At 37.6% G+C, this 27,626-nt stretch overlaps 6 protein-coding genes across 10 annotated transcripts in view; 4 read left to right on the top strand and 2 right to left on the bottom strand.

Annotated features, from left to right (window-relative positions):
- LOC307152749 (uncharacterized protein) overlaps positions 1-1,561 on the bottom strand; it is a 47,676-nt gene extending 46,115 nt beyond the window's left edge. For 2 of the 3 annotated variants that reach the window (XM_079861650.1, XM_079861651.1), the window contains exon 1: positions 1,496-1,561. The gene's annotated coding sequence lies outside the window, so the exon portion shown is untranslated. The remainder of the gene's footprint in view (positions 1-1,495) is intronic. The other variant, XM_079861653.1, reaches the window with a different exon arrangement.
- On the top strand, positions 1,080-7,891 carry LOC307152747 (uncharacterized protein). Of its 3 annotated transcripts, XM_079861647.1 has the most exons (9): positions 1,080-1,523; positions 1,728-1,951; positions 2,332-2,470; positions 3,607-3,746; positions 4,050-4,102; positions 4,252-4,376; positions 5,443-5,760; positions 5,853-6,074; positions 6,960-7,891. In XM_079861647.1, the coding sequence occupies exons 2-9, from the start codon at positions 1,737-1,739 to the stop codon at positions 6,972-6,974; spliced, it is 1,227 nt and encodes a 408-aa protein (XP_079717773.1). In that variant the 5' UTR covers positions 1,080-1,523; positions 1,728-1,736; the 3' UTR covers positions 6,975-7,891. The 3 variants fall into 3 exon arrangements, with proteins under 3 accessions (XP_079717773.1, XP_079717772.1, XP_079717774.1); XM_079861646.1 differs by lacking the exon at positions 6,960-7,891 and having other exon boundaries at positions 5,853-6,243; XM_079861648.1 differs by lacking the exons at positions 1,080-1,523; positions 1,728-1,951; positions 6,960-7,891 and adding an exon at positions 2,192-2,266 and having other exon boundaries at positions 2,303-2,470; positions 5,853-6,243.
- Positions 7,892-7,962: 71 nt separating this feature from the next.
- Positions 7,963-13,507, top strand: LOC307152748 (schwannomin-interacting protein 1). The gene is made up of 7 exons (XM_079861649.1): positions 7,963-8,486; positions 9,911-10,143; positions 10,291-10,421; positions 10,509-10,596; positions 10,704-10,817; positions 12,626-12,746; positions 12,913-13,507. The coding sequence occupies exons 2-7, from the start codon at positions 9,946-9,948 to the stop codon at positions 13,011-13,013; spliced, it is 753 nt and encodes a 250-aa protein (XP_079717775.1). The 5' UTR covers positions 7,963-8,486; positions 9,911-9,945; the 3' UTR covers positions 13,014-13,507.
- Positions 13,508-14,877: 1,370 nt separating this feature from the next.
- On the top strand, positions 14,878-16,528 carry LOC307152458 (P2Y purinoceptor 3). The gene has a single exon (XM_079861135.1). The coding sequence runs from the start codon at positions 15,193-15,195 to the stop codon at positions 16,465-16,467; it is 1,275 nt and encodes a 424-aa protein (XP_079717261.1). The 5' UTR covers positions 14,878-15,192; the 3' UTR covers positions 16,468-16,528.
- Positions 16,529-17,832: 1,304 nt separating this feature from the next.
- On the top strand, positions 17,833-23,918 carry LOC307152954 (P2R1A-PPP2R2A-interacting phosphatase regulator 1). Its single transcript, XM_079861984.1, has 9 exons — positions 17,833-18,752; positions 19,138-19,222; positions 19,317-19,370; positions 20,163-20,209; positions 20,285-20,342; positions 20,425-20,492; positions 20,624-20,679; positions 21,145-21,229; positions 21,327-23,918. The coding sequence occupies exons 1-9, from the start codon at positions 18,667-18,669 to the stop codon at positions 21,442-21,444; spliced, it is 657 nt and encodes a 218-aa protein (XP_079718110.1). The 5' UTR covers positions 17,833-18,666; the 3' UTR covers positions 21,445-23,918.
- On the bottom strand, positions 23,707-27,535 carry bacc1 (BPTF associated chromatin complex component 1). Its single transcript, XM_079861985.1, has 6 exons — positions 27,276-27,535; positions 27,099-27,193; positions 26,887-26,988; positions 25,363-25,592; positions 25,162-25,263; positions 23,707-24,611 (listed from the first exon to the last, which is right to left on the bottom strand). The coding sequence occupies exons 1-6, from the start codon at positions 27,294-27,296 to the stop codon at positions 24,547-24,549; spliced, it is 615 nt and encodes a 204-aa protein (XP_079718111.1). The 5' UTR covers positions 27,297-27,535; the 3' UTR covers positions 23,707-24,546.
- Positions 27,536-27,626: the final 91 nt, after the last annotated feature.

The raw sequence follows: 27,626 nt of genomic DNA on the forward strand, positions 1-27,626 counted from the left end.
AGTGTATTACCAACAGTAACCTTGGAAACAGTGGTCCCAGCTCTTTTCAGGTCATTGACCAGCTCCTCCCGTGTAGTTCTGGGCTGATTTCTCACCTTTCTTAGGATCATTGAGACCCCACGAGGTGAGATCTTGCATGGAGCCCCAGTCCGAGGGAGATTGACAGTCATGTTTAGCTTCTTCCATTTTCTAATGATTGCTCCAACAGTGGACCTTTTTTCACCAAGCTGCTTGGCAATTTCCCCGTAGCCCTTTCCAGCCTTGTGGAGGTGTACAATTTTGTCTCTAGTGTCTTTGGACAGCTCTTTGGTCTTGGCCATGTTAGTAGTTGGATTCTTACTGATTGTATGGGGTGGACCTGTCTTTATGCAGCTAATGACCTCAAACAGGTGCATCTAATTTAGGATAATAAATGGAGTGGAAGTGGACATTTTAAAGGCAGACTAACAGGTCTTTGAGGGTCAGAATTCTAGCTGATAGACAGGTGTTCGAATACTTATTTGCAGCTGTATCATACAAATAAATAGTTAAAAAATCATATATTGTGATTTCTGGATTTTTTTTTTAGATTATGTCTCTCACAGTGGACATGCACCTACGACGACAATATCAGACCCCTCCATGATTTCTAAGTGGGAGAACTTGCAAAATAGCAGGGTGTTCAAATACTTATTTTCCTCACTGTACATGGAGAACAGGACTGTAAAATGAAGTGCTACCCATTTTACTACATGTGTACATACAGTAAATTCACAGTGTCTTATTGTACAAATAGGCTATTCACTAACAAAAAAGTACAATGGCATTAACTTTTTAAATACCATGTAAATATCATATCTGATACCATCAAAGCACCAGTATAGCCTAGCCTAGCTAAAAACACTTGATGTAAACAAACAAACTTAACTTGATGTCAACCTACGAGTACTTCAGGACAGGTAACCGCTCTTAGTTTCAGAGATGTTTATCTACTGTTTCATCGAATTTTTAGATATAGTAAGTTAGTTGTTTTAAAAGTGACAGAGTGAAAGTGAAAGTGTGCCTTTATTTTGAATTCATTGCACGCGCTTTATATCATCCGCCCCGCTTTTACAGTCAGTCAGATCATTTTTAGGCTAACTGTTACTGAAAGAAACGAGGGAAATGTGTTGGGAACGTTATTGGTATCGTGAAACTGTTTAAGAATTGGCAGTGGCGTATACAGTGTGAGTGTGTGTCTCGTTACTGATAAGAACGGACAGTTTATAAAGTGAGCATGCCGGAAGATTTTCCTTTCAGCCAATGCAGCCTTCCCACAGCAAACAACAGAGGAGAAATCCACAATGATTGGAGGCAGCTGACTCAAAGACATGACCGAAGTTCACATTAGTGACACATTATTCAACTGTTGTGGTGACCAAGCATTTCTTTTCGAAAGGCCTTCAAAATGGGGGATTATGCTCGCTAAATCTCCGCAGTAAACAGCTTTGTGTGTGTAGTGTGTGTGAGTGATTACCGGCGGTGAGTTTTCCGATCCAGAACAGGTAATTGCTTCTGACTCATATGAGACCTGCAGGTTTGCTGATAAATGTACTGCGCATGCGCACATTTGTCAAGATAAAAATCATTGTTTATTTATATAAATTACGAAAAATTATATAACTTTGGAGGGTAAAATACTTTTGGATTTTTCACTCCGAAACTTTATTTATTTTTGTCTGTTTATTTCTGTGTCGGTTTTCGTGTAGCTCTGGAGAATGGAGCGGAGGAGTAGAGCTCGTGTAGCGGTGATAGGGGCTGGGCCGGCAGGGCTTTGCGCCGCTCGACACATCCTGTCTAGGCCCGAGACCTTTGATCCACCCGTGGTTTATGAAATGACTGATCATTTTGGTGGGACCTGGTTCTATGAGGAACAAGTTGGCCCACATGACAATGTGTATCCCATCCACAGCAGTATGTATAGGGACCTCAGGTAGAGAGCAATACATTGTGCATAATCCTGTTGAGAATAAAGGCATTTTAAACCTTGTGGATTTCATCACTTTTGGGCTGGTTTAGACTAGTCTAGATTGTCTGATCTCCCAGACTGACAAGCTGAACCCTATTAAAGTTGCCATGAAATGGAAGTTGCAATAGTTAGTTACAATAATGTTCTCCTCTATTAATAAGCGCACACCTACAAAACAAAGTCAGCAATAGACAGACCTGACCAAGCTGGCAGAACAGACAACAGCAAACCAGTCTAGGTTTAAGATGTGTCTTTTTATTTTGAGCAGGGAATTTATTTGTTTTTCATTTGTGTCCAATTTTTGTATAAATTTAGTACTATAAAATCCCATATCTGTTTTAAAGAACCAATTTGCCTAAGGAGGTTATGATGTTCCCTGAGTTTCCCTTTGATGACCACCTGCCTTCTTTTTTGCACCATACGTCGGTTCAGCAGTATTTGGAAAAATACTGTGAGAGACATGACATCGCCCGTCATATCAAGGTATGTGATTGTCTTTAATATAAATTCTATGTCTGTAATGAAACTTAATCAGCCTGCTGATTTTTTCTTTTAATGCAAGAAATGTGGGTTGACGATACATTTTTAGATTTATTAAAGCCTAAACCAGGAGACAAACCATCCAGAGTGCTGTTATAAACCAGTCCATCACCATTCCTTATTTTGCAGACCTAAACATAATGTCTCTAGATATTTGAGTATTGAGTATTGAATATTTGATATGAGAACTGATGGTATGGGTAGTATAGTATACAAAATTAAAGAGTTAGTTCACCCAAAAATGAAAATTCTGTCAGAATTTACTCACCCTCATGTTGTTCCAACCCCTTAAGACTTTCGTTCATCTTCAGAACACAAATTAAGATATTTTTGATGAAATCTGAGAGCTGGATCACTCCTCCATAGGCTTCTATGGGATTGAAACTTGCCGGCCCAGAAAAGTTAGTAAAGACATCGTTAAAATAGTCCAAGTGACTACAGTGGCTCAACCATAAGTTTATCAAGCGACGAGAATACTTTTTGGATCTTGATCCAGCTCTCAGATTTCATCAAAAATATCTTAATTTGTGTTCCGAAGATGAACGAAGGTCTTACGCGGTTGGAACAACATGAGATGAGTAATTACTGACAGAAGTTTCATTTTTGGGTGAACTAACCCTTTAATAGTGATGTTTCTAAACACAGTGTGGCATTTAACAGATAATATGGATAAATCATCAGGTGACAAAGGCATGTGTCCATGTATTCTAAGTCTGAGAAAGCAATGCCATTAAAAATGTCTGGTATTACATCTCTTTTCATAGTTGCTGGAACATGATCATAGTCCTCCTACATAAAACTCTATATAAACTGTATTAGTTGAGTATCAACAGCTATTAGGGTAAAATTGTTCATCAACTAGTGGCCAGAAAGTTGAGATCATACTGATTGCCTATTGATCAGGGTTGTAGGGGCTGCTGACCTCTGCTTGTCAGACAAAGACATCAGCTTCACCACAAAAATCGAAAGCCCCGTCAAGTGTGTTTAGAAGCCACAGTAGAAACGTTCTCAGTATTAGTATTTTTCTTACCAACAGAAGCAAGAATATTGCTTATGACAGACTGCTTTGTCCCTCACAGTTCAACACCGCGGTGGAAAAGGTGAAGCCCGTCTCCATGGAGACGGAGACGGGGGGAGCAGTGACGTGGGAGGTAATTTCGCACCGCACATGTGGAGACCGGAACACGCAGACGTTCGACTCAGTGTTCGTCTGCAACGGGTGAGGAATGCCATCTTAAAGAGTCCTTTTATCTCCCAGACATGCTCAAATGGACACAATTGCATCTAATCTCCAATTGCAGCTTCGCAGCGATGTTCTAAATGCATAGCATTATTCAAATAGTGGCATGTTCATTTACCCTATAATATTCCCAGAGGCTTTTATCTCGCTGAATTCTCTCAGAGGTGATGTGAATGGGTATTATGTTATGCATTCATGTGGCATTTGTGTGAGGGAATTCAGAAGACCACAGGAGCCCTTAGCATCTCAGCGCTGACTCATATTTCCTTCCTCTTTCTGCAGGCATTACTCCGACCCCCACCTGCCCTACATTCCTGGAATAGAGCATTTTGAAGGTACAACAAATGATCACTGATCACTACAAATGCATAACCCTAAAAGCCCCAACTATTAGTCTCATTACACCCCTGCATCTCCACTTTTTTTCTCTCTGTCTCTCATCTTCTTACATTTATCTTTGCCTTCTTCCGCTGCTGTTTTGCAGGGAAAGTCTTACACAGTCACTCGTACCGCTATCCAGAGCCCTTCGCCAACAAGTCCGTTGTGGTCTTGGGGGCCAGAGCATCTGGTGTGGACATTTCCATTGAGTTAGCCCAAGTTAATGCTCGGGTTTGTGGCTTAACTTCTTTCTTTTTTTTCTTTTTTTTTTTTACAATATTACATAACCATTTTAAGTGGCTTTTTTTGGTTGTGAATTAGAGGGTTGTTCTCCCAAAAAATGAAAATCTGTCATTATCCCGCCGAAGTATTCTTTTTTCATCCGTGGAACACAAAAGATGTCAGTTTGTGCAGCTCTGAATGATGACAAATGCTGTGCTCCAAAAAATGACCAAAAGCAAGTCCATTCAAGTCCATTAAAGCAGTGTTATTTAGTATAATCTATATGCTATTATATATATTTTTTTAAATTAATATTTTTAATTTATTTTATTTTTTTATATTTCCTGTTTTCAATTTAATTTTAGTTAAAGTTTTAGTATTTTTTGTCATTTTTATTAATTTCTTTTTTTTTTTTAATATGTCTATATAATTTTTTGTCATTTTTATTTAAATCGTAATTATTTTAGTACTTCAAGTTTAAATAAATGAAAATGAAAAATGTTGCCTTGGCAACTAGCTGAATTAAAAGTTTTCTTTTTTATATTATATTTTATTTTAGTTAACGTTTATTAGATTTCAAGCAACACATTTTTTTTTAATGGTTTTAGTTTTAGTTAATAATAACTCTGATTCAAAGTCTTTTGAAGTCATAAAAGTATACAGAGCAGTATTTAAAGGGTTAGTTAACTCAAAAGATATCAAAAAATGTATGGGCCCCATTGACAAATATGCTATGGAAGTCAATGGGGCTCATTAACTCTTTTGTGTTCAGCAGAAGAAAGTTTTTTTTCATCGCTACTTCGCTGTGCATTTTTATTGCATCAAAAAGATCAGCATGAATTTTTATGGGTTTGGATCAACTTGAGGGTAAATACATTTTAATAAAAACGATTTTACGATTGCCATATCCCTTTAAATCAAATTTTGTTTTGGATTTGTCCATCCTATCCATATCAGTAGTTCAAATGTATAATCTTAAACACTTGGAACTGGTCTTAGTATCTGTAAGGAGTGAAAAGAGAAGCTGGCCTCTGCTAAAAAATTTGCTAAAAGTTTTCTCTCTTTCTCATTTTAGGTGATTCTAAGTCATAGCACACCAACTATGTCCTTACCTCTGCCTCTGGGTATCCAGCAGGCTACCTCTGTTGTTGGGGTCTTGGAGAATGGATCTTTACAGTTCCAGGATGGATCAGTGACCCGGGCTGATATTCTTCTGTTCTGTACAGGATACAACTTTAACTTCCCTTTCCTTTATCCATCAGAGCTAGGCCTGGACATACAGGCACTTTTTGTGACTCCGCTCTACAAGTACTTGCTGCCCCCTGGCTTCCCGTCGATGTTTTTTATTGGCATTTGCAAAATTATTTGCCCTTTCATACATTTTGACTGTCAGGTGAGCAGAGAGAAAAAACTGGATGGTTTGATTACAGTTTGAATAGTGAATGTGATTCATTCTCACTGTAACATTATCATTTTTATCCATAGGTTCAGTTTGCTCTTGCTGTTCTGGATGGCTCGGTAAAGCTGCCCACCCAGGCAGAGATGGAGAAGGAGGTGCAGAGAGAGATGCAAAAAAAACTAGACGCAGGTGTGCAGGTGAAGCACTTGCTCCATTTGGACAAGGATCAGTGGGATTATTATCTGGATCTGGCCAGGGTGGCCCGGTTCACACCCCCTCAGCCAGTGTTTCAGAGTCTATATGAAGAGGTGGGCAGACAGAGGAAGAAAGACCCACAGAAATACAGACAGATCAACTATAGGCTCATTGACGCCACACAGTGGGAGCTTTTGGAAGCTTCGCCAGAAAAGATTGATTGAGTTTAGCTAGAGTTTGAGGAAAATGAATTGAATTACACCGTTTTCCTGTCATACCTGAGATGCTTTCTTTTTGTAGGAAAAGAAAGTCTGTAGAAATACCGAAGGAAGAAAATTCTCTTAATGATTCTTAATAATTATAAAAAAAAAAAATTAGAGATCAAAGTTAATTTTATCTAATGAACTAATCTGGCCAATCACATGGCAGCAACTCAATGCATTTAGGCATGTAGGTCAAGATGATCTGCTGAAGATGAGCATCAGAGTGGGGAAGAAAGGTGATTTAAGTTATTCTGAATGCGGCATGGTTGTTGGTGTCAGACGTGCTGGTTTAAGTACTTCAGAAACTGCTGATCTACTGGGATTTTCACGCACAATCTCTAGGGTTTACAGAGAACGGCCTGAAAAAGAGAAAATATCCAGTGAGTGGCAGTTCTGTGGGCGAAAATGCCTTGTTGACGCCAGACTCAGAGGAGAATGGCCAGACTGATTCGAGATGATAAAGTAACTCAAAAACCACTCATTACAGCCGAGGTCTGCAGAAGGGCATCCCCTAGTCTGATGAGTCTCAATTTCTGCAGATGGTAGGGTCAGAATTTGGTATAAACAGCATTAAAACATGGATCCATCCTGCCTTGTATCACAAGGGGCTAGGGGTGCTGTGGAGGATATTTTCTTGCCACACTTTGGGCCTCTTAGTACCAAATGAGTATCGTTTAAACGCCACAGCCTACCTGAGTATTGTTGCTGACCATGTCCATCCCTTTATGACCACAGTGTATCATCTTCTGATGGCTACTTCCAGCAAGATAACGCACCATGTCACAAAGCTCAAATCATCTGAAACTGATTTCTTGAACATGACAGTGAGTTCACTATACTCAAATGGCCTCCACAGTCAATGGATCTCAATCCAATACAGCACCTTTGGGATGTGGTGGAACGAGAGATTCATGGATGTGCAGTCGACAAATCTGCAGAAACTGCGTGATGCTATCATGTCAATATGGACCAAAATCCAAGAATTACGGCAGTTCTGAAGGCAAAAGGGGACCCAACCCAGTACTAACAAGGTGTACCTAATGAAGTGGCCATGATTGAGTGTTTGTATATAATTTACAATGTCTAAATCTATATCCATTTTCTTTTCTTTTATTATTAGCATAACAAATAGAAATCAAATATTAGCACTGACTGAAGTTTAATTGAAACATTTGATTGTAAAAATGTCTTAATATTTTCTACTTATGTTTTTCTTTTGTTTTAAAGACAACATACAAGCGCATGAACTGCGCAAGTAATACAGTAGACACACTTGATAGTCCCTGACTAAAAAAAAAAAATCATTAAGGTCGATCATTGCCTTCATTAACCCGTATATAGGCTACATGTAGGCCTACATAAATTGGTCAGTGACATAACACTCCTTTTTTATGTCCATGTAACTGATTGTAAAAAAAAAAAGAAATGGATCTCAAAAGGCTGATATTGCTAGAAAAAAAATGTTAGCATAAATATTTTTTCATAATCTCTCTTTTTTATATTTTTTTTAAGTCAGTAAAACCATTTTGTCAATAGTGTAAAATATTTACTGGTAACACAACTTTACATTTTAGTCACTAAACCTTTTAAAGTTTTTCTTAATATTCCTTTTATTTTATTTTTTTTACTGTTTGATCCTGCAAAATAAAATGATTTCTGATGTTTTTTTGAATGTTTCAGTTTACTACTTTCACTGCATCTTAACTCATGGCAAATCAACAACCTCGAGCTCCTTCAGAAATGTGTAAATATTTACATAGAGATGCGACGTGAAGTGTATGTTAGGGTTTAAGAGGATATGATTTTCTACATAATTGAAGCATTGCATCACATCTTTCATCAGCAGTGTGAACACGACACAGTCCCGCAGACTTTCCCATCTGCTCGCGGTCTTCATCTCACAACATGTGAAATCGGACACCTTCTTTCTCAACCCTTCCCAGACTTCTTATCTGCACTTCCAGCTGTCATTACAACAGTATACAAAACATTCGCGCAATTCAAACTTTAACAGAAGCAACTGACTCCACAAGTTCAGAAGATCGACATCGATAAAAAGTCGCCGTTAGCTTGCGGTTTAAGAAAACAGGAGAAGAAACACGGACGGAGGGCGGGTGGAAAGCCAAATCCAAAGGGGTGTTTCCTCTCCAGCAGAGGAAACATTGAAGTAGGGAGAAATAATTCACTAAACTGCACGAAAAGTGTACATACATTGACGTTTAGGTGACAGTCGCGATGTCGACATCAGTTTTCCGATAAAAGGTGAGTGAATTAATGTCATCAACATCTTTCAGAAAAGAAAACAGGAACTGGAGGGGCTCAGCAGCGATCCAACTTTGTCACTTGTAAAATTAAGTATAAAGTGTATGATTGATATATATAAAAAAACACTTCCCGAAGATTTGTTTTTAAAGATACACGTATTAGTCATGCGTCACGAAGCAAACGGAAAAGCTGCTTCACTTTAATGTGACTGGGCTGAGTTGTTTTCTTTAAAAATAAGAATTTCCTTTAAAGGTCTGGAATGAAATTAAGTGCCTTAGTGTCTTAATTTTGTCCCTCATGATGTGTAAACAATGACACGAACAATGAAAGGCAGATACCAACTTTTATGTGTTAATACAGGCATTTTCTCTTGTAGCCGCATGTAACTTTACAAAAATGTGGTAAATGTATTTATCCCCTTCTGTCTCCTCGAGGAGTCTTTTGGCATGTTCCCAGCCATGTTTCCAAATTCTCCTGTGTTAGGAAATCTGCCCCAGTTTGATTGCTAAATTTCAAATTTGCTATAAAACTGTCAACCCTGTTGCTTTAGGCATACATTTAAAGGCCTAACTTTTAAATGCGTAGATAAAATGTATCATAGTTTTCACAAATATTAAGCACCAGCACAACTGTTTTCAACATTGATCATAAAAAATGTTTCTTGAGCAGCAAATCAGCATATTAGAATGATTTCAGAAGGATCATCCTGCTGAAAATTCTTCTTTGCACCACAGGAATAAAATATATAAAAATAGAAAATCATTATGTTTAGTTGTAATAATATTTCACAATATTACTAAATGTGGCCTAGGTGACCATAAAATACTTTCAAAAACAACCCAATAACAAAAATAATCTTACCGACCCAAACTTTTAAACAATATAGCATATATTACATTTTAAATCTTGAATTGCCACAACTAACTTTATCATTTAAACATTTTCTGATAGGATGTTTGAAAATCTTAGGCTCAAAAACTTTCCCATTTTGTGGAGGGATAACAGATAAATGTACAATACCATTTATCCAGTTTCCAACATTGATAATAAATCAGCATATTGGAATGATTTCTGAAGGAACATGTGACACTGAAGACTGGAGTAATGATGCTTTGCATCACAAAAATAAATTATATTTTTAAATATATGAAAATAGAAAAGCATTATTTTAAATTGTAATAATATTTTACAATATTACTGTTTTTTCTGTATTTTCAAATCAAATAAATGCTGGCTTGATAAGCATAAGAGACTTCTTTCAAAAACATTATTTTTTTTATTTACTGTACTGTATGTCTATATAATATATTTCAAAATAATTTAGCTTTATGAATGTTTTGGAAATGATCTTAATTATTTTTATTTAATTATGTTTTTCATTTTGTGGCATTAAATGCATGTGGAAATGGATGTGCTTTTAGCCTGTCTATGCTGGACTAGCATAACTCTCCGACGGATGGAGGAGAATCCAGACAGCGACAGGCATTATGAGAGGACCACAGATGACCCCTCACCCTCCGGTCAGAGGACCAAACAGAACAGTGAGGAGACCCCCCTGGGTGATCACGACCTACCCATCATGCAGTGGGAGGATTTAAGTTTACGGATTGCAGAGCTAGAAAGGCAGGAAGAGGAAAGAAGGACAAAGGCAGAGGTAACATTTTATCTGGACTTTATTATACACTACTAAGTTTGGAATAATTATGATTTTTTTTTTTTCTAATGTTTGCTGCATTTATTTGACCTAAAATACAGTCAAATATTTCTTATTATTATCAATGTTGACCTCCTTGTGTTTTAGAGTCTGGGTTTATCAGAGCGAGACAGAATACTTGGATGCTGGACAGGGTCAAAACACTATTCACTCCACCGGGAGCCATGGGCAGATGAGAACGACTACAGTCCCTGCCGCGTTCCTGTCATAACCTCACGGTATTACGCATGAGCAGGTTCATAATGTTGAGACGCGTTGTTCTGATGTTTCTATTCAAATGTGCACTGTGTGTTTCCATTGAACAGATTTAATAGTCCTAAAAATCTTCAGCTCTGTTTCATCAACAACAGTGAGAGCGAGGGGGAGGATGACGAAGGAGCTTCTAGCAAAGAGGTGGGAGCAGATAGTCGTGATAGTAGCTTCGCTGAGTTTTTTAAAGTTGTACCTCAGGTCGTGATTTATGACGCTGCAAAAAAGCATTAGGTTTTTGTCATCCTCAGAGCTCATGTGAGGCGGAGGTACGTGGGAGTTGCTCTCTGGGGCTAAAACAGGAAGTGAAAACAGCTCTCAGGGCTCTCAGAGACAAGCTATTGGCCGAACAGAAAGAGAAAGAGGTGAGGGGTTTCAAAGGCATAGTTCACCTAAGAGTATGGTCTGTCTGTCTTCCGTGGAACACAAAAGGAGCTTGTAATGGGGACTGAAGCTTTCAAGTTTCAAAATTGATTCAAAAGCACCATAAAAGTATCATTCAAGGCATCTACTTTTGTGTTCCACAGTATAAAGTTAGACAGGATCACATAAGTAGATGATGATGGAAAAGTGGCCTTGTTTCCAGAAGTAATTTTCTCTTTCATGTTCTTCAAAAAAAAAAAAAAACTTCAATAAAGAGTTCCCGTCGTGAACCAAACCAACCAGCTCTGGGATGAGTCACATTTCATTTGAATTATATAATATATCAATATTTTATCTCTTATGCTCAACAAGGCTGCATTTATTTGATCAAATTACAACAAAAGCAGTATTATTGTGAAATATTATTACAATGTCGAATGACTGTTTTCTATTTTAATCTATTTAAATGGTATTTATTGCTAGGGGTGGGTCAAAATATCGATAGGGCGATATATCATTGTCCTTCTTCGTGCGATACGATAATCGATACGATAATCGGTACGCTGGCGCCAAATATCAATATTTTAATTAATAACCGACACAGGTATGCACAGGAGTGTTTGAAAGCAGTCGTCTCTCAGCGGATCCCTAATATATCCTTATAGACACCTGCTTTCAAACGCTCCTGTGTGTATCTGTGTAAGCGCTCGGTGAAGAGCGTCAAAGATGTCTATTTACAACATGTTTCTGAAGCGTTGATCATCGTAGCCAATCACAGACATACTGTACAGTGCTATGCATAAGTTTAGACACCCATGCTAAAGTTGACTAAAAAGAGGAATAAAAAATCATCTTTTGGAAATTGACCTTAATGCCTTAATTAAAAAAATTAGGAAAAATCCAACCTTTAAGGACACCAATTTTCTTTGTGAATGAATAATGTATCGTAAATAAATAAACGTTCTTCCTTAAAATACAGGGTGCATAAGTTTGGACACCCCTATGTTAAATTCCCATAGAGGCAGGCAGATTTTTATTTTTAAAGGCCAGTTACTTCATGGATCCAGGATACTATGCATCCTGATAAAGTTCCCTTGGCCTTTGGAATTAAAATAGCCCCACATCATCACATAGCCTTTATTTACGATACATTATTCATTCACAAAGAAAATTGGTGTCCTTAAAGGTTGGATTTTTCCTAATTTTTTTAATTAAGGCATTAAGTTCAATTTCCAAAAGATGATTTTTTTATTCCTCTTTTTAGTAAACTTTAGCATGGGTGTCTAAACTTATGCATAGCACTGTATACAGTATGTTGAGCGTGTGAACACAGTGACCAATCAGAGGTGTTGGAATCCGCTCAAAAGTGCTCAAAATGCTGAGGGGAAATGCTAGTATCGTCACGTTTTTAAAAGTCGGTACCTTTGACAACACTCTTCCCAGATTTATTTTAAGGAAGCTGGTAAACACTGAGATGTTCCCAGGTTTAAATAAAAGAGGTTGGCAAATTTTGAAATGTACCAGATTTATATAAAACAAATCGATAAGCAGTTAAATGTGTCAGTTTACACACAAAGAAAAGTTGAAGCTTTTAAAAAGTATAAGCTTAAAATGTTAAATGAACTTAAAATGTTAAAAAGAGTTTTACTTCTGCAATGTTGCTGTGGTACTTGTGCCTTTAAGGCAGAGGAGTGTAAGATTTCTGTGTTATTTGAACTTAATCCAGTGTTTTTTTTTTTTTGTGCGACTGTCTTTGTGGTCATTAATTTTTCTCGTATTTCTTTTGTTCATATTTTTGTTTTAATTTCAGCAAGAAGTCACCCACAGTAACGTGAACATAAGGAGAAAGATTCTTAGCCTTAGTGATCTGCAGACATGCTCTTTACTGCAGCTGAATGCGCTCAGGGCCTCACTGAATGAAGACATTCAAGGTATCTTTTTCCTCAAGTGTACAGTTTGCAAAAAGAACATTTTAAATAAAAAATGCCACTCACAAATGTGTTATAATTTCCATGCTTCTTTAAACACTTATCCAAAATGGTTTGGCACCTTTTAAAATGACACTTACTCATACACTAATTTGATTTGTGCTTATAGATTTGAGCTCAGAACTGGTGAAACATCTTGTAGTACGAGACCACCTTCGGAATAAGCAAGATGCTTTGCTCCTGGATGTACAGGATATGACGACATTGTGAATGATTTTCATAACTGCAGTTCAACGTTGGCACTTTCTGAAAGCAGTAATTTACTGTTACTCATCCTGTGGACTAACAAGGCCAGAATATCCTGTATGTTCTTGAAGAAATGTAGCCCTCAAAGAAACTTTTGCTAAAATGTGAGTCACATTGATTATAGTCACAAGTTTTATTGTGGAAAAAGTGCCTTAATAACAAACCCTAATGGCTCTGATTCATGTCTCATCACTTATGGTTTAGTTTTGCTTCTGTAAATAGAGAATATAACAAGCTGCTGTCAAAGCCATATGTGATCAATAACTGTGATGTATTAATCATCCGTTACAATAAGCATTCCATTGAAATACAGTATTAGTAATCGTCATAAGAATATAAATGGTGTGAATTATGAATGTGCCTTACAACTTTCCTGTGTATCGAACTTATACATGAGAATGAATATCTCAGTGCTAAATATTCACAATAATTTAATAAATCATTTATTTTGTATTTTATACAGAGTTGTCAGCCTTTTTTGTGGAATTGGAAATGCAAGTAGTGGAATCATGACAATTATGCTATTCATACTCTGCAAAAAAATTAAGTGATACTTATATACAGGTGAAACTGCTTCTCGAACAAGAAAAAATGTAGGGCGGGGCTTGATTTTGTCCATCGGGAATTGATTGGATGGTTGTGGTCTGCTATTGGTCGATCTCATGTGAGTGACAGGTTGTCACTCACGCAATAAATAAGTCATCAGAGAAGAGATGTTGCTGCAAGAGGGTGGGACATCAAAAAGGCCACATGAATTGAAAAAAAAGAATGGTTTGAGGGGGTACATAAAACAAAAGAAGTTATACTTGTTATACATTGTTAAAATGATTATGTTTAGCCTGCTAAGTTTTACATAACGAACCTGTGTGTTGAACATAAATGTACTCAACTGCATGCAGCTCTGCTGACTGACCATTCAAGCACAGTGGATGGCGAGAGAGAGAGGGCAAAGAGGCGAGACAGAAAAGAAGGAAGCACACAGAATTACTGATTGAGACATGACTAGAAAAATTTTGCAGATCAGGATAGTAAATTGATAAAGTAATTTGTAATCAGAGACTGTAGATGCAGTGCAGCAAAACGTACACAGCACTGAACTTTTCATCCTGACCTTTTATCAGATGCGTGAAGAAATTAATGCATTTTGGCTGCACATTGGAGTTACCTTTTTTCCTTGACCTTTAAACAGGTAAGATATTTCATATAGATCTATCAAAACAAAACAAACATTGCTTTAATACTTAGTGTGTGTGTGTGGGGGGGGGGGGGGTTGCTTTAAATGAATGACCTATATAGTCATATATCTCAATAATACTTTCAAATTTCTCTAGTTTACATTTTCAAACTTTTAATACTCAAATCATGGTGTTTATAATTGATATGCGCACTTTTGTGTTGAACTGTACGCTGGATTGGGTTTCCGCTCAGCGATTCTTGTCTGAATGAATGAGTATTAATTATTTACTGGAACATACCTGCAAGAACACATGATACTGTAATACCAAAGCTGCCTCTGTAGTACACAGGAATATTTATTAAGAAGCAAACTCAAGTAATTCATGAACCAAACATGGACATTGTCATTAGTGCTTCATGTTATGTAGGTACTATGCATATAGATGAATGCATCAGCCATGTCTTGACATAAATTAGGCATCTTAACACAGTTTTCATTGCAAACGAGGTCAGTTAGGTCAGGAAGTGACGCGTGTTGATACCTCTTAATTTGTGCAAAGACAAACCGCAAAGCAAAAGAACTTGTCTAATACATGGGACACAAAAAAATGGGGGATGGAAAGATGAATGAAGGGTTTACGGAACGGTTTGTTACTGATTGATGGGGCAATAGACCAGAAGAGGCCGAATCAGCATTATAGACAGAGAAAGTTGAAGGGCTGAGTCATTGGTCAACCTGCAGTTTGCTTGGAAATAAACTATAGGACGGACTGCAAACACGAAAGTTCAGATTTACAGTGCAATCACAGTAAAAATATGTAACGTTCATCTGTTTTCTCTATCTCGGAGCGATGTCCTCACAGGATATCCTGAAGGTTGACGAATGTGGTGCTTCTAGATTGAGTTGAAGAGGTCCAGAGAAGACAGTGATGTGGCTTTGTGGTTACGAGATCAAGGACAGCTGATCATGAAGACCACGGCTTCAGTCTCCAACGCATCAGTGCAGGCAGATGTTCGAAACCACAGCGCGCTGCACAGCTGTAGCATCGACGAGTCCTACAAGTACGTCATCTTGCCTCTGTGCTACTCCTTGACCTTCTTGCTCAGCCTCGTCCTGAACTCCACCGTCCTCCTGCGGTCCTACCGGTGCAAGAGTGGCCGTCAGTGGAACACTTCGCTGATCTACATGGTCAATCTGGCCTCCACGGATCTGATGTACAGCTTCTCACTGCCGTTCCTCGTGGCTAGCTACGTGATGCGTGACCACTGGGTTTTCGGAGACTTCATGTGCAGGCTGGTGCGTTTCTTGTTTTACTTCAACCTGTACTGCAGCATCTTCTTCCTCACCTGTATATCCGTCCATCGCTACATGGGCATCTGCCATCCGATCAGAACCATCACCCTGGAGAGCAAGCGGGTGGTTAGAGGCATTTGCGCTGCCGTTTGGGTCGTAGTGTTCATACTTACGTGCCCCATCGTCCGGTTCGCCAAAACAGGGGATGTTTTGAGGAAACTAGGAGGTGGAGTGAATGAAGGAGTCGATTCTTGGTCGGAAGGTAGCAGTGATGCCGGAAAAGTCGAGGTGGAGGTTTACAGGAACTGCTGGGATGACGCAATAGACACAGAGTTTTCCGAATACGTGCCTTACGGAATCGTTCTGCACCTTCTGGGCTTCTTTTTCCCTTTTATCGTCATTGCGTGGTGCTATTCGCAGGTGGTGCGGACCATTTTCCTGACGCTACATTCCCAGCCACAGGTGCAGGAGGAAGGGGGAATGTGTGGTGGGGCGGAAGGGGTCAAGGACAGGACGTCCGTGTCCATCTCGGGGTCTCAACACGCGCCGTACCTCAACAGGCGACGCAAGTCCATCAAAACCATCATCGCCATCACCATCCTGTTCGCACTGTGTTTTCTGCCCTTCCACATTACGCGCACGCTCTTCCTGGTCCTCAAGGAAACGAAGGCCGCCGAGTGCCAAACCATGCGGATGGTTTCCATTTGCTACAAGATCACTCGGCCGCTGGCCTCCTGCAATTCGTGGCTCAATGCGCTCCTTTATTTCTTAACAGGAGACAAAAGCTTAGCCTGCTGTGGACGGTCCGACGCCGGTCATAACACCCACCTTCTCTGGCCTTTACAGATTCTTGGAGGACAGAAAGAGGCTGAGGATCAAGAGCAAGGCAATTCACATAAAGCAGACGAAGCTCAGGAAAGTGACTCGAAATCGTCAGGAATAACATAGATGAGGTTGGGAATGCACAAAGGGACAGACCTACTTTAAATGCTCCAGATTTCATATTATTTATTATTCATTAATATTACTGAGTAATTTCACACAATATTGAGTATTACAGCATGTTTAATGCTAGTATGCGACCGAGCAGTTATAACCAGCCACCTCTTTTAAACATTATGTTTTTGTGTTTGTTTGTTTGTGATGGATATTTGGTGAGTAAAAATGTAAAATCAGTAAATATTAATAAAGTAATAATTCATCAAAGTATGAAATTGGCATTTCTCAAGCACAAAATAAGTTATTAATTGCTGAGTGACCAGAAGTGAAGTACTGTTAACAGGCCAAAATAATAAACAAAAGAAACAGGAAGTAAAAAGTTACTAATTTACATCTTGTGACAATAAAACTGATTCGCTCACACTAATAGCAAGGCATGCCCTGTGTGTTGTGGAGATCCTGAAACGGTTGAATTGCACATCCCTGGTATTTAGTATTTTTTAATTTAAGGCCTGGAGTGAATAAAAAGTTATTTTAATGCATCTCAAAGATAAAATCACACACTTTGTCTAAATGAAACCTTAAAAGCACCTTGTAATTTATTATGCTTTATCTATGCTTGAATTTGTAATTCCTCAGCATTCGCCAATTCATAAGCAACACCAGACATTTGCTTTAGGAATGGTACAATAGAACTAACTTCATGAATAATTCTATTTTGCCTTAAATACAGTTCTGAAAGAAAATACACACATTCACTATAAATGGTTAATATTGAATATGTAACAGTGTAAAATTCATAAGAATTCACCATTAAAAATGAAAACCAGATATTTGTTGTATATAAATGTCAGGTATCATGAGCCACAATGAAAAATACTTTTATAGCATTCATAATACATGTTTAAAGTTTTAATTAGTTCATGTATTATTAAAAAAAACCATGAATGAACAATAGCACATTTATAAATCAGCATTAACCAAAATTAATAAATAGTGTGAAAATATTTAAAGTTCACAATAGGCTACCTGATGCAATTACTAATGTTAACAAATGAAACCGTATTTCAAAATAGTACTATTTACATACATCAAAAGCTTAATTTTGTAGAGCATTACTGATGTATTATAGCTTACTATGACCATCACCAAAGGTGACTCTTTTGGATTAATCCTCAATGAAAATAACCTTAAATCTTTGCAATTCTCCTTTCATTAATCGTATTAATTTAAATTGAAAAAAGATTAATCTGAAAAGCAAACTCTACATATCTTCCAACAAGGCCAGAATAATTGGCAAAAGAATATGCAGTAAGCCACATATTCACTTCTGAGCACAGTGCTTTATCTCTATGTGCAATTCTCTTGTCTACCAGAGCAAGGCGCTGTTGTACAAGGGGACGCACAATCTCTATTTGGTTGCGGGAAATATGTTTTATTTTCTAAATTAAGAAATGACCGGAAAACTTTTAATGTATCCCGTGTTTCGGACTGTATCAGCAGACACTTTCAGATGAGGATGCTTTCACCGACAGAGCCGGCGATCACATGTTTGATCGGGATTGTGTTATGTCATTTTTCCGACTGCTTAAAAATCTAGCAGGTAAACTTGATAAATAAGCCGTGGCATAAAGCTTCACCTTTATCACGACATTTGACCGAAAAGACCCGAAAGCTTATTTTTGGACTACTTTGATCTGTGTTAATTCGCTTATGTGCTGTTTGCGCTTTTCGATGTTTTATTTAACGTTACTCTGTTTGGATAAGTTGGATTGGATTAAAAAGCCAAAGGACCTTGTCGAGTTATTGGCTGTGCATTGAAAATAGCGCTGAATGTACTTAACTAATGGTCTGAATAGGAAAAATCTCCTTAATGCACAGAAATAACTGTATAAGCTTCATGTTTACGCCGACGAAATCAACCTGAGGAGTTTATACCAAGTTTGTGCGCGAACCGATAAACCAGCTGTAGCGCGAGCTCACAGCTGTTCATCACATTACTGTACAAAGCTGACAGTGTTTCATTTTAAACTTCAACAAAATGCGATAGACACGGGAAAGCAGCCAAACAGTTAAATTGGATCGGGTATTTTGGCGTGAGGCCTGCTGGTCGGGCTTTTGCCGGGGGAGAGTTGGTGCTCTGGCCGCTTCAGGGGGCGTTCAGCCCGGCCGTGAGTGACGCACAGCCTCGGTGCCAGAGGACGAGCTATGGAGAGGATGGAGGTGGACCAGTGCGCAGGCGCAGGAGGAGCCCTCCGAAGGTCGAACAGCGCCCCCATGATCACGAACGTCAGGTGAGGGAACTGCACTCATCGCTGAGTGAATGGAACAGAATATATACACCCGGTTTCACACTGACAAGGTTTAAGCCGAGTCCCAGACTAAAATGCATGTTTGAGCTGTTTTAACTGAAAGCGACTTGCACTGACACATCTTAAGATACGTCAGTGCCATTGTTTTTTTCTCCAGGTGCACACCAGTAATGCTTTTTTCTAGGGCACGTGTTTATAAAAGCTACTTAAATGCCCTAATTGACCTAAGGCCTAATCTTGGCTTAGTCTAAACCCTGTCTGTGAAACCGGGCCATGATGTTTAAAAAAGTAATATACACTGCAAAATAATTTGAACCCAAAACAAATGTATTCTTTGAAATTTCCAACTTTTCATTGTTGTCACTAGTGATGGGACGACAGTGTTTAGCTCTAATAGTTCGGCTCGGTATCGTCGGAGCAGCGTGTCTGTAAATCCGAGCTTTCCCTCCCGGGTGAGTGTTCAGATGGTCTGTGAATATCAGTTTTGGACATTTATTTTTTTTTAAACCTCAAAGAAGTAAACAATCCATTACATTTGTGTTGCAGACCCCTCTGTCTCCATTCTCCCTGTCATGTGAGAGATCCGAACACAAGAGACAGGTGAGAACTGAAGAATCGATACTGCGACGCTTTTAATCTGTGGCAAAGTTCACATGTATGTTGTTGAGCACTTGTTGGCTGATTTTACTTTAAGAATGAAAAAATTATATAGCCTATATTATGTATATATATGTTTATTGAATTTTCATTATAATACAAATATAACAAGACATCACAATTTTCAGATTTGCATATAGAGCTACACCATAATAAAACAGATTAGAGAATAAAAACAAAACAATAACATATTTCAAATGCAGAAGAGGACAACGATTCAATGCCGTAAGAGTTATACAATTACAATATTCCTTGTAATCTAATAGGGCGAAGATGAGTTTCCAAATAGTCCAGATATGGGGTCCAGGCTTTATAAAACTGGCATGTTTTTTGATGTACCGGTAATGTAATACATAGGTAAGACACTCCAGGGGAATCAACTCAAAAATAACCTTATGGCAACCTTTAAGAGATGGAGATTTATCACTGATCCAATTAAGTAAAAAATACAATTCTGGCAGCAAAGGATAGAATATTAGACAATTTCTTATTAGCAGAGGAAACTGCGTCCATTAGGGATACCCAACACCAGTGAGACTGGGTCAAAATCCAACTGAATATTAAAGATCTTTTATATAGCCTATATTTTAGTTTTGTAAAGAGATTCGTCAGTAGACAATTTATATTTGTCTCCAAAACTAATTCCAAGCATTTAAACATAAGCATTGGAAGTTTTTTAGAGCATGAGAAATATTCAATCAATTGAGGTTTTATTGTACAATGCTTTTCTTCCAGATTGAGAACATGGAGCTCACTTTGAGAGGGAGTTTACAGAGACTAAGGTAGCTAGATATACATTAATGAACAGTTTATTATCAAAATATCTTTTTAACTGATTTTGTGCCCCCTCATCTTAGTGCCTCATCTGCTGTTCCCCTCCCTCCTGCGAGTCATTGGCATGGCCATCTGTCTCCAGTGAGTATGTCACTGTCCAAATCACTGTATGTCTGTCCGCTGTCATTCTTTGCAGTCATCTCTCTCTGTATGTCCCACGCAGGGATTCCATTCCCAGGACAGCGGTGTCACTCCTAATTCCTCACCCAGTCCAACTCGAAGGTTTCGAGGGTAAGTTTGTGAATAAAACCACAGTATTAGAATGTATATCCTTCAGAAGTCTCATAATTATTTGTTTCAAAATGTAAGATATAGAAATATCCTTTCTGAACGAAGTTTTTGATGTGTTTTTGATTGAACAGAGGATCTGTGAGCTCTGGAGTGAGATGGCCATCGGTTGCACCTTTGAAAAGGAAAGGTAGTAATATTCTATAACCTGTTGTTTTTCTAAAAGTCATTTGCAAAAGAACACACACACACACACATATATATATATATATATAGAATATAACGAAAGATTTCCAGTTTATCAGCAACATTTTCTTTTCATGGAGTAACTAAACCATCATTTAAAAGTTTGGGATCTGTAAGATTTTTAATGTTTTTAAAGAAGTATCTTATGCTCACTTAAGGCTGCATTTATTTAATATAAATAAACATTTGTATTATGAAATATTATTATAATATTACCTGCTTAAATATGTCATTTATTCCTGTGATGCAAAGCTGAATTTTCAGCATCATTACTCCAGTCTTCAGTGTCACACGATCCTTCAGAAATCATTCTGATATGCTGATTTGGGGCTTGAGAAACATTTCTTATATAGATTTTGTTGTCATTACGTTTTAAGTCTTATTTATTCTTTTCATCTTCTCCACTCAGGTGGAGTGGAATCGGACGGTCCGCCTAAAAAGCTCTTCGTTGCTGGAGTCACAGACCCTGCTCACATAACCAGTTACACAGTCAGGTGAGTCTTGTAAAGATGCTTCAATAATAAACTGAACAGAATCTCATGCCTCATGAGTAGCAACTTCAGCGCTTAATGACTCTCTTCACACATACAGTGTTTCCCAGTCAGTGGACTCTTCCTCTGGGACCGCTCCTGTCGGTTCAAACACCCCGGCCAGCCCCCTGTCCCTCTCCCCCCCGCCCCCCTTCACCTCACACCACCCCAGCATCTAAACCTCAGTATTCATCACACCAGAGTCCAGATCACCAACTTGTAGAGCTTTGGACTCGAGGTGTTGTTAAATGAAGACCAAACGTCAACCTTAACTCAGTTCTCTCCCTGTTTTCCTGCTTTTTATTTTGGTGCTTTGATGAGTCTTTCAGCTGAATCACTTCTGAAGGAAATTCGTCCTAGTTGTGACTTTGATTTTTAGAGGAAATCAAGATGCAATATTAGAAGACAAGGATGTTTCTGACATGACAACATGGACGCTGCAGGCTATGATGTGATTTGTGAATAATTATGGATCTTCTGTGCCTACAGAATAGTGTGTTGTATATCTGAAATAGTATCTGCAATAACACGCTGCAATCAAAGTGGCGAATCTGGACACAAAGACCCATTCCTCAGTGTACAGACCAGTTTTGCTCTTCTTTGCTTTCCTTATGTTGTGGCAAAACACTTTTGTATTTTGGTACATCTTCAGCTTCCATTAATGGGGTCCAACAATCCATTGAAAAAATGACTAAGGATAGAGAGTATTAAAATCAGTTGGCCGTAGAGGTCAACTTTTTGTATAAATGTGTATAAATATGTGAATAATCGAATATTATTTTGGTAGGTATTAATCCTATGTTTCTTTGTTTTCTTTTTATCCGAGGGGTCTGATATCTGTAAATATGTTTATTTTTCCACATAGCTTTTAGCTCAGACTGAACTTTTTAAGTTTGAAAAATATTCTTTAAATCATTTGAAATGATACCTCCCACATTTTTATTCGCTTACTTAAACCAAGTACTGTAAAGACTAGACGTCTCACATCGCAACTAGAATCCAGTGTTGGCGTATAGGCAAAGCACTTTCATTGAGAAGTCCACATCGAAAACTGACCTAGAGCCTGAGAATGTATCCCGTCTGAGGCAAGATGCTTTATTCAGTGTGAAAATCATTAGTCAAACTGTTTTTCCAGACCCTTAAATTGTGAATTATGTACAGAAATTGAGGATTTGAGATGCAAGTGGGTTGTTGCATTACAAAACACGATTAACCATTTCTACATTGATACAATCACAGTTTCAGCGGATATCATACTCTTCCTCTTGTACTATTTGCACAGTTTTAGATATCAAAGTTGCTGTTACATGAGTGGGATCATATTTACTTTTATTGTAAAGCATAAGGTTTATGTGTTTGAATCCTTTCATTTGGGAAACATTCATTTGGAGTGAGCCGAGAACAGTCTGTCCTGACAGCTTCATCGTAATGCGCTCTCCACAAGATGGATTTAACTCGTTTTTTACTCTCCTCTAGCTTGATCTTGTTGATCTACTTTTGTGTATCTGCAAGTATCAGATGCAGTAGCTCTGGATTGTGTCTTTAATTCTGGTGTTTGAGCTGGATGGATTTTATTAGGCTTGTTGAATATTATATTATCCAAAAGAAGTCACATGCTGCAGTTAATTGAACTGGAAGCCCTCCTAAAGCAAGTTTCCCATGATACTTCACAACGTTATGCAAATTATGTTGCTTGTGGCGTCTGTAATATTGTTATTTATGGATGTGTAAAGGCTCTGGTTGCAGTACATGTAATGTCAATGTAAAGATATGTGTCACCATTCTTGATTCCCAAAGTCTTTATTTTCTCGACACCGGCAGCTTGTTGGTCTGTAAAGCTGCACGTCAGACATTTGAAGCTGTTCCTCTGTTTCCATATTCACATATCAGGAGGAATATGGCCCATTCTTCGCTATAAAGTCATTGCCTTGTATTTTTACTCATTTAGATTTTAATTCACAGTGATTACAATGCCTTACAGGTTTTGAGTCTTGAAGTTTTAATTCCAAAGTTACTTGCACTGTTTGTAATTTTGCAATTTCCAGTCGAGGTCCTTGAAATTTCAAAGATCGATGCCAATGTATATGGGTCTTTAAAAGTGATTACAAATGTGCAATATGCATTAATGTCGCTGGAATTAGTATTTGTCACATTCACCGGGATAATCAGTTTCATGTATTTATCAAGAACCTGAAGGGAAGACTTGAGATATGTTTGTTCTGAATCTTTTTTTTTTTTAATTCATTTCCCTCTAGTACCTTAAATATGTACAATGTCTTTTATTTTTTCAGATTTGCCATAAGATCTGTTGTATCTGCGTCAGAGATGGTCATGATGTCTTTTGTTTTCCTAAAATGATTGAGTGCTGTTACTAAATGGATTGTGAGCACACGAAAAACAATGTAAAGAAATGCCAAAGCCGATAGTCAGAATCTGTTGTTCAAGTTGTAAATATATTCTAAAAGCCAGAAAAAAATCTAAGTGAAAGATGGATATTTTTTGACGTATTAGTAGCAAAAGTACATTTATTCCCCATCACCCAAGATGAATGTCCAATTATCAGAGAAGAAATATCATTTATCATTAAATGAAATGTATATGATACCATATATTCTAATTATGAATAAGATCATAATAAAAATTCATTTTATTGATTTGCATGTTGTCTTTGATTCTGAGCTAAGACATTGTATATCAAGCTGATTTGTTCATATACAATTTAAACATGTATGTGCTGTTGAAATGACCCGTTTAATTATGTAATGTTAAAATAATATATACATACAATAGAAGCTGTACCTAGCATACAGTGACGGTGAAAAAAAAGTACAATTCTATATTTGATTGCATGCTGCAACTTTTACATTACAGTCATCTTATGTCACTTCACAAATATTTAAAAAGGGCCTATTAAAATACAAAAAAAGGTCAAATAAAAAGTATTTTTACAAGTAGTTTGACACCACTGTCCTGTGAACCCTTTTTCAACTGCGGGCAAAGCAGATCACACACCATGAACCACTAAAAAACATTTTCCATCTTCCATTAGATAAAAAAAAAAAAACGACTTTTATACTCATAATACTTCTTCCCTGAAATGGGTAGAGAATGGTTGGTGATGTAGAAGAGATTTGGTCTGGTGAATTTGGACCCACAGTGGAAAAGGTATAAGGTGCCAACTGCTGCTTTCACCATTCTGTATATCTCAAACTGCAGAATCTTTACATGTGTTGTCCTTAATAATCTTTGTCCCTGTTGCCCTAAAAATGAACCAATGAAAATCAGCGGGACAGCAGGGGCAAATCACTGGAGTTCATTATTAGACTGGAGTCCAAATTCAAGCTCTCTGCCAGAAAAAAAAGGAAAAGAAAGGTTTGTCAACAGCAACACACAAGTCAACACACTTTTCCACTTGTTAAAGGTGATGTCAATTTCTAATGTTACAATACATTATCTTAACCCAGTTCATTGTCCAATGGCTCTGCTTCCACCTGGTATTAAGATGTGTTTTGGTCGATCGGATCCCAAGTGGACGACACAAAATACAGGTGTAAATGGGGTCTAAACCGTTTTGAGCTTGTCCACTCTCGACCACTTCCAGAGGTAGTCGAAAACACATGTGACCGGATTGTTTTCATACTAGTGTAAAACTACATACTTCACCTTTAAAGGAATCATTTCCCCAAAAAATTTAAATTGTCATCATTTATCCAACCCTCCTTTCTTTCCAAAGCTGTATGACTTTCTTCTTTGAGAATTACATTGAATGGAACTGAAATTTTCAAGTTCAAAACTGAGGCAAAAGGGGGTTTGGAGCGAAATGAGGGCGAATAAAAGATGTCAGAATGTCATTTTTGGGTAATCATCCCTTTCAATGCATTTAAAATGGGACTCACCTTGGTCGAAGTTCGGTTTTTTAGTGGAGCCCTCTCCAAGCCCCTCAATATCCACCAAATCACTGTTCACATCGGAGTCATTGAGGGCACTCAGGGTCACATCTGATAATAGAGAGCCAGTGCATTAACAGGCATATAACCGCATATGTAAACTGATATTTGCTTTCATTTTTCATCCCTTGTATTTCGAAAGTGAGTCACCTGCTGGTTTAGGGTTTTTTATTGCTGGTTGTAAAGATGCAGAACTCTGCAATCCAGTTGTGACGACAACCTGCGTGGTGGGAACGGTGATCACGGTGGGGGCCACTGATGCAGGAGGCGGTGCCAGCGTCACTGTGGTTTTCTTCATAGTTTTCTTAGGTGACTCTGCAGTGAGAGGAACCCTGCTGTCCTCATACAGCTTCCTCTTTACTGTGGTCTTAATCTGGGCACTACAAGAAGTGGTTGGGGACATTTCATTTAATATTCAACAATATTATTGATCTGCCTTTATTAGCACCATTATACGAGAACTGAACTGAGCTGGACCAGAGCTCCAGAGCGGCTGTATATATATAAATGTACTAAATTAATAACTTTTTTACAACAAAAATGAAACATCACTGAGCTTACTTAAGCTGCACTCTGACGCTATTTTCTTCTGGAAACAAACTTTGTTGCATTATTTTCCTGTTATCTCTGTAAAGCTGCTTTTAAACAATCTGTATTGTAAAAAGCGCTATATAAATAAAGGTGACTTGTGGTGCAATATTATGCATTTATTCAATCAAAAATACAGTAAAAACAGTAATATTGTGAAATTAATGTTCACGTTTTCTATTTTAAATATATTTTCAAAGGTAATTTACTCCTGTGATGCAAAGCTGAATTTTCAGCATCATTTCTCCAGTCTTCAGTGTCACGTGATCCTTCAGAAATCATTCTAATATGATGATTTGCTGCTCAAGAAACATTTATTATTATTATCAATGTTCAAAATAGTTGGGCTGCTTCATATTTTTGTTGAAATTAAGATACACTATAATTTTATCGTTTGGGGTAAGATAAAAAAAAATACATTTTATATTTTTATTCAACAAAGACACATTTAATTGATTCAAATGACAGTAAAGACATTTATAATGTTACTGTTAATGTTGTTAAAAGATTTATATTTCAAATAAATACTGTTTTGAATATTCTATTTATCAAAGAATCCTAAAAAAAAAAAAATTCAATCAGTTTCCACAAAAATATTAAGCAGCAAAAAAATGTTTTAACATTGATAATATTAAGAACCATTATTAATGATTTATAGCAAATAAAACTTCAATCAATCAATCAATAATTGGGCACTAAATCATCATATTAGAACGATTTCTGAAGAATCATGTGACAGAGAAGTGAAGACTGAAAGAATGATGAAATAAATTACATATTCAAATAGAAAACAGTTACTTTAAAATGTAATATTTCACAATATTAATATATTGGTCAATTAAATGGCAGCCCTGGTAAGCATAAGAGACTTTAAAAACATTATAAATCTTAATTATTCCAAACTTTTGACACCCAGTGTATTTATTATTTGCCCTAACAATGTTTTAATAGATCCCAGCACAAGAATGATTCTTTTTTTTTAAACACTGTATTTCATATTCAAATTATTATTAAAATTAGAACTTTTTAATATTTTATTTTAATAATAAAAAAAGACAAATATACAACTATAACTCCATCACTTACACTGTGCGCTCCTTTATGACTGAGCTGATGCTGTTCAAATCTTCACCGAAGCGGCGAACTGCAGATCGCAGCATCTCAATCTCCGTGTCGGTCCATTTGGCTCTGAGAGGAGGAAAATTTGTCATTTATAAAACATTGACTATACTTAAAAAATAGAACAAAACTAATTCGACTATTTAGCAGGAGAGAAGTGCAGAGTTTCAGCATCTCACCCTGCAGGAGAAGAGTCAGCCACTGGATGCAGCTGCATGGTCAGCTCGCCTAGTTTAGAGAATGCCGCGCCTGCAGCCGAGAAGATCTCACCCACCTGGTAGACATTTATATGTTTTCATTATTATTTATAAATGACTTAAGAATATTTATGATGCAGAGCGACGCAAGAGTTTTACCTTTGTGGAGGCCGAAGTCATGCTGGGGTGATGAGCTGAAATAAAAAGAACTGACACAAATACAAAAACAATCTAGTCGAGTCTCTCAGCGGCGCTGAAAAGCTGAAACTACCGGTTTTAAATGACCGCTGCAGTCATTCAGCGATCTTGTGTACGAAAAAATAATGCTAACTTTATTATATATCTAACAAAAAGTCTCTATAATAAGCATGAATGCAACATAATAGTTCGAACTAAAAAGATCCCAGAATACAATGCGCTTCGAAAACGAGGCGTGTGATTGGTCAGCCCATGGCCAATCAAATGATTTCAAACGATCTGCGCAACATCCGTACGAAAATAGCCGAGTGT

This window comes from Squalius cephalus, assembly GCF_949319135.1.
Source record: "Squalius cephalus genome assembly, chromosome: 24".
Lineage (NCBI taxonomy): Eukaryota > Metazoa > Chordata > Actinopteri > Cypriniformes > Leuciscidae > Squalius > Squalius cephalus.